A 6,000-nucleotide genomic window follows, 5' to 3' on the forward strand; every position below is an offset into this window, starting at 1 on the left:
AATAGCAAAACAGAGCTTGACAACAGATCAAATCAGCACTAAAGCAAATAAGCCAGTTTGAACAGATGTGTTTTGAGCTGTGACTTAAATACGGAAAGGGAGTCAATATTTCTTATGGCTGGAGGAAGAGAGTTCCAGAGCCGAGGAGCAGAGCGACTGAAGGCCCTGTTCCCCACAGTGATGAGACGAGCAGAAGGAACAGTAAGATGAATAGCAGATGAGGATCTGAGAGCAGGAAACAGTGGTGATATGAAGCAGGTCACACAAAGAGGAAGGAGCAGATTTATGGATACACTTGTATGTGAGAAGTAAGATTTTAAAGTAAGAATAAAATCACAATCCTTGCTGTAGATTTCAGGTCAGCACTGCCACTTTTAATACTGTTGAGACTTCTATGAGCATTTGTGTCTTTAGCATTTTGTCAGAACTACAGTTTTAACATGAGCTTTAGATATCTGAAAGCAACACGCCGTGATTAATCCACTGAATTACCCGTTGTTTTTTCTTAGCTCCCCACTGTGTGCTGTAAGTTTCCTCAAACTGCTAAACTCCCATTACTTGTGAGCTTCATTCAGGATGTATTTGTTCTGTTTAGGATGTGGAAGACTAATACTGACTTCTTCAGCCTGAGCCTGGTGTGGTTTACCTTGATAATAATGGTATGTTAAACTACAGAAGATAATCGTGCAAACCCACCAAATGTGTCATTTGTGGTTGTTGTATAAGTATTCAGATCGCCCTAGGCCAGAGGCCATCTCCTAACATGAGCATAAATATAGTCACTGAACAGTAAAACCACTCATTTGCTTTTCGATGAGGAAGGAAAAGTATGTCTACACATTTAACATAGAATAGCAACCCAACGAACACGTGTTGGGTACTGACATGCTTCAGGACTTAGCCTTAGCTTTGAGTATAAGAATTTACATATGAACAGCTTGATAAACCTAATGAGAAAGAAAGAATAAACAAAGTGTTGAGAAAAGCAGCCTTTATTCAGAAGTTATCATAAAGATGTAGATGAAGTGTGGGTGCAGTTCCATGAAACACCCGGACGCTGTTACTGACTGAAAGAAAATCAGGAGTTTTGATAAGATGCTGTTTTAGATCACAGACACACACAGACACACACAGACTTCACAGGCAACTGACTGCTGACAGCGCATCGCTCACACAAACACACAACAGATGTATGAGGTATGCAGTCCTACACAGCTCCATGCAGGTACAGTGCCAGGAACTTGCTGAACGCCTCAGGCTTGTATCCGGCCAGACCAGCTGGTATCTGTGGAGACACAAAGCAACCAATCAGAACCATTACATTTTCACTGTGGCTCCTCCCATCACACAGTCAAAAGGAAGCATGCGCAATACGTCTGTAACAGTTTTCACTCAGTGTGTTTAACTATGCATCAAAAATGTTGCAGCTAAAAATCCATGCAGACTGCATTACTGCAGAGCGCAGTTACTGCGCGGTTACTGCAGAGCGCAGTTACTGCGCACTGACACAGAAAGGGTGATAGCTACACAGATAAATAAAGTTAGGGAAAGCCACGCCTCCCCTCAAACAGAAACTGTACCTTGACTTGCTTCTTTTTAATAAGTGGTCGAACTTTTGCAAAATCATACAGTTCAACGTCTTCTTCCAGCCACATCTGCAAACGGACAAAACGGAACAGCTAAAACAGACTGCTGGAGGACAAAGAACAACTTTTGTTGACACATCCATAAGCTTCCTTTCTTAATGCTGAGCAACCACAGGTTTACTGAGGCCATCAGAGACGTAGCCACTGTTCCAGGATCTTCACAGCATCTTATGTTTGTGGGCTAAACTGGGCTGGTAAGTTGTGGAGTTATTACAAACCCTCAATAACACAAGGAAGCACCAAGACATACATAGTATTTACATACTGGCGAGGAATGAGTCGTGCCTTTGTGCCACACTGACAGGTTTTGGAGTGATACTTAGCACAACATAGCACGAGCTGTAAGAAGAAAGTCATGGTGAACAATACAGCGTGCACTGAATCTGCAAATCTATAGTAAAATCCTTGCACTGAATTGTAAATGGACTGCATTTACAGCCGTGATATTTCCCTACACACTTATCATGGGCGTGATGTCAGCATCCTGTACTTTCTTTTTCCAAGGCTGAATGATTTCACAGCATAAATAATCCACACAGGTTAACACGCTGTAATCTGACTGGATGCTGGCAGATTATTCGTCCGCTCTTCTTTGCTGAGTTGTAGAGTTCATTTGAAGTGGCTGGTTTGAAAGCTTCACTCTGATTTTTCTCCATGTAAAAACAAAACAAACCATGAAGAAAAGCTACAAGTTTATAAAGTCATCAACTGATTTGGAGCAGAGAGCACACAGTGCAGGTGTGAGGACACCTAGAGGCCCCTGGGCTGTTCCTGAACATCCTAACCAGTGTCCTCTGATGGGAGGGAGCTCATCTGAATAAGTTAAACAACTGTTTGAACTGATGATCGTGGAAACTGCAACATGACACCTTCTGACCAGAACTGGTCAGTAACTGAGTACTATCAAAGGAATCCTTTGTATGTAACTGTGTAAATGGAAACTACACCTGACACTCCTCCATGATCACTTATGACAGGTTGATGCATTTTAGCCTTGACGCTGCAGAGCCATCAGCACCACTTATATGTTGGAATCTGCACATATACGTTTAGAGAAAACACATTTAAGGAGAGAAACACGTTACCATTCATGCCCACGAGTGTGTGCAGGCTTCAGCCCAGGACTCCTCACATACAGCTCACCTGGTTTTTAATTCCATTGTCTCCTGAGAGCTCCGTGGTATTCAGCTGGAAAACCATGAACTGGAAAATCCTACCATTGGTCCCGACTGACTGCACGGTCACAGGACGGTCTAAGAGTCGCTGGGGACGAGTCTGACGCACATGAAGAGGGATAATTAAGAAACACAACATTGTTCAAACTGAGTTAAAGCGTTGCTGTTCGTTTGCATGCATGCTTACCCCATAGAGCTTGTGTGCACGGGCCAGCGCGTTTCCAAAGGTAAACATGGTCATCTTGGTTCTAAACTGCTCTGGGCGGAGCTTACAACGAGGATCAGCTGACTCCAGGAAGTACAGCGTGTGGGCGTGAGGGTAAGGGTAGTCATCTCTGAAACCTGAGTGGACATGACAGACTTCTGTCACTGAGCGTGAGGAGCAGACAGAAGCACACAGCAGACCTCCGTTACAGAAAGGATGACAGCTGGCTAACCTCTCACCTGTGTGGTTTACCTCCTCTTTGTACACGTGCACTTTCTGGAGGTCGATAGTCGGGGAGACGGGATAGAAGGTGTCCAGGACGTGATCCGCTGTGTCGGCCACCTCCTGTTTACCAGACACCTCTGGGAGAGGATCCATGCTGTTCAGCAGTAAACCGTTCTGACCTCTTATCTGGAGGAGATCCTCACCTGACACACAAACACGTTTGATCGTATTAGTCACGACTCGCAGTCAAAATGATCCTGCTGAGCACGAGGGTACGATACCTCTTTTCCACGTGGTTGCCAGCGAGTAGTTCTCCGCAAGCATCCTCCTCCCGACGGCCGGGTGGCTGGACTGTAGAGTCGCACACAGGTGCAGCAGGTTGAGCAGCAGAGTGTTGCTGAGGAACAAGCAACAAAGGGACAGTTAGTTTATACGATTCTTTTTTACATTTAAATAAAAAAAATAATATGAGCATTATTATGACTCCGCCTATCATTACTGCTCCTGTGTGGAACGTCTGAAAACATCAACCCTGTCCAGTCTCTGATGAAGTGCACCGTTAAGCTCATGAAGGGACAGGTCACTGTATTCATGCGTTAACTCCACTGTATACCTGGAGTCGAGTGTTTGGACCAAAGCATAGATATGAGTTGTAATGGCAGCTCTTATGTTCGTCAGTCTTTATTATGTGGTGTGCCGCAGACAAAAGCCTGATCCAGCGTTTGACTCTGTGGCTTATTTGGAGCAGCTGGCAGCATGTTTGCTTCTCATTCATAAACTCTCTCCATGCGCTGTCACTTGTGTGTTGGTGTCTCTGTCGGGGACCAGCTTGTTTTCTGAACATACAGAGGCAGCCCCTCGTTTCCAAACAACCCCCTCAGGTTGTTTTGGCTGGTCCTCCGGTGGTGCCATGGGGACCAATGCAAACCATCAACTAAAGCAATGAAAAAATATTGCAGTAAACAGTACACATGTGTCACAGCCCTAAACAGACTGTATTCAAATGATGTCAGATCTGTAAATTAAGCCTGCTTCCTTAATAACAGTCGTGAATCGTGGGTTTGCAAACACACTGTGGTGGGGCGTGGTCTGCGGTGCCGTGCAGGGAGGGCGGACGCACCTGCACGGCATCCTTAATCACGCCCGCCGAGTTAAAAACACGGGGAATCAGGGGTTGGTGTGTCGTGGTGTGATGTGAAATCAATAAAATGGCTCAAAACACTGACCCATGGACCCACCGTGTCTCATTCACACCACACACACATCCACATGTGTAGAAGTCTAAATCGTGGACAAAGTCTGCTTCAGACACAGTGGAATAGCAGTGATTCCTGTTATCAGAATACTTTATTAATCCCTAAGGAAATGTTGCATTGTAGTCGAGTGTGTCTGTGGAAGTCCACACTGCATGGTGGACTGATTCTTATATAGCACTTTTCTACTCTCCCGGAGTACCTAAAGCACTCTATACCACATCTCAATCACCCAGTCACACCCATTCTCCCAAGCACTTCCTCTGTACTTAGTGGTTTCTAACTACATTCACACACATTCACACTCCGATGGATGCATCGGAGAGCAACTTGGGGTTAGTACCCAAGGATACTTGACATGTAGACTGGAGGAGCCAGGGATCGAACCACCAACTTTCCGGTCAGTAGGTGACCTGCTCTACCTCCTGAACTACAGCCACACCATAAGTGTAAGTATAGATGTCACCCAACCTGTATTTCTCTTTACGCGGTCGATCCTCTGTCGTGTCCCAGAAGCGCGCGTGTTTGATGGCATTCTGTACACGCTCATCCTGATCTGGGATCTGATTTTCAGGGTTCTCTGCGAGGGAGAGGAGCTGTGCAGGGAGACCTGGGATCACCTGGGTTTTGGTCAGCCAGGCAGCCTGACGCACACCTGAGAGACCGACAGGCAAAATTTCTATATAAATAAAACTGAAGATTTCAAATAAAAGCTTTTTAAAATGAATCAAATCTGCGTGATCACGTGGGTCTACCTTTAGCTATAAAGACTTTCAAAATAAACTTCTCTCAGAGTAAAGCTCCTTTTGCGCCTATTTATTAAAATCTTGATTATGGTGCACATAAACAAGCATCATATGAGTGATTTCTGATGAGGCCTGTCAGTCAGCCAAGCATCTCTTGCACTCCCGTAGACTTCGATAATAATGCTCATGTGTGTCTAATGAACCCCGGGCAGCGACCACCGGGCAGCGGGGTGCTCAGTGTGACACAGCCGTTACCTTCCAGCGCGCTGGTCCTCTGGTTGAACATATAACACGGCTTGTCCTTGTACAGCAGCATCTCGTGGGCAGGGGGAGACTTGTAATATCGCGGGTCCTTGTAGTCCCTCTCCCAGTGCTGGGTAGCAGGTTTCGCCAGCCCCGGGACATAGTGCATCCTCTCTCCGTATGTGACCATCTCCAGTCCCGGGATTTCGACCCTCTCCCTAGGTTTCCGCGGAGGGGGGACCTTGGCTGTAAGGCAGCGGCCGACAGTGAGGTGTCTCCGGGCCCCTCCATGTGCCGACAACCGCCTCAAATCCGTCAAAAAGGCGGTGTGAGAGAAGAGCGGAGCCGCCGTTTTTAAACGCTGAGCCGTTTCAGGAAACATTTCTCCTCCCGTTGTTCTTCTCGTTGAGCCTTTAACAACAAACTCTGACCTGACTCATTGCTTGTCTGTAACCGTGCTGTGGGACAACGCCATGACACTTCTTCTTCTTTTAATTTGTGTTGAAC

At 46.0% G+C, this 6,000-nt stretch overlaps 1 protein-coding gene across 1 annotated transcript; it reads right to left on the reverse strand.

Annotated features, from left to right (window-relative positions):
- Positions 1-976: 976 nt before the first annotated feature.
- On the reverse strand, positions 977-6,000 carry mrpl37 (mitochondrial ribosomal protein L37). Its single transcript, XM_063462812.1, has 8 exons — positions 5,506-6,000; positions 4,976-5,159; positions 3,533-3,648; positions 3,266-3,454; positions 3,009-3,163; positions 2,790-2,921; positions 1,581-1,655; positions 977-1,285 (listed from the first exon to the last, which is right to left on the reverse strand). Exons 1-8 carry the CDS (start codon positions 5,873-5,875, stop codon positions 1,208-1,210), a joined length of 1,299 nt encoding a protein of 432 aa, XP_063318882.1. The 5' UTR covers positions 5,876-6,000; the 3' UTR covers positions 977-1,207.

This window comes from Pelmatolapia mariae, linkage group LG18 (genome assembly GCF_036321145.2).
Source record: "Pelmatolapia mariae isolate MD_Pm_ZW linkage group LG18, Pm_UMD_F_2, whole genome shotgun sequence".
Lineage (NCBI taxonomy): Eukaryota > Metazoa > Chordata > Actinopteri > Cichliformes > Cichlidae > Pelmatolapia > Pelmatolapia mariae.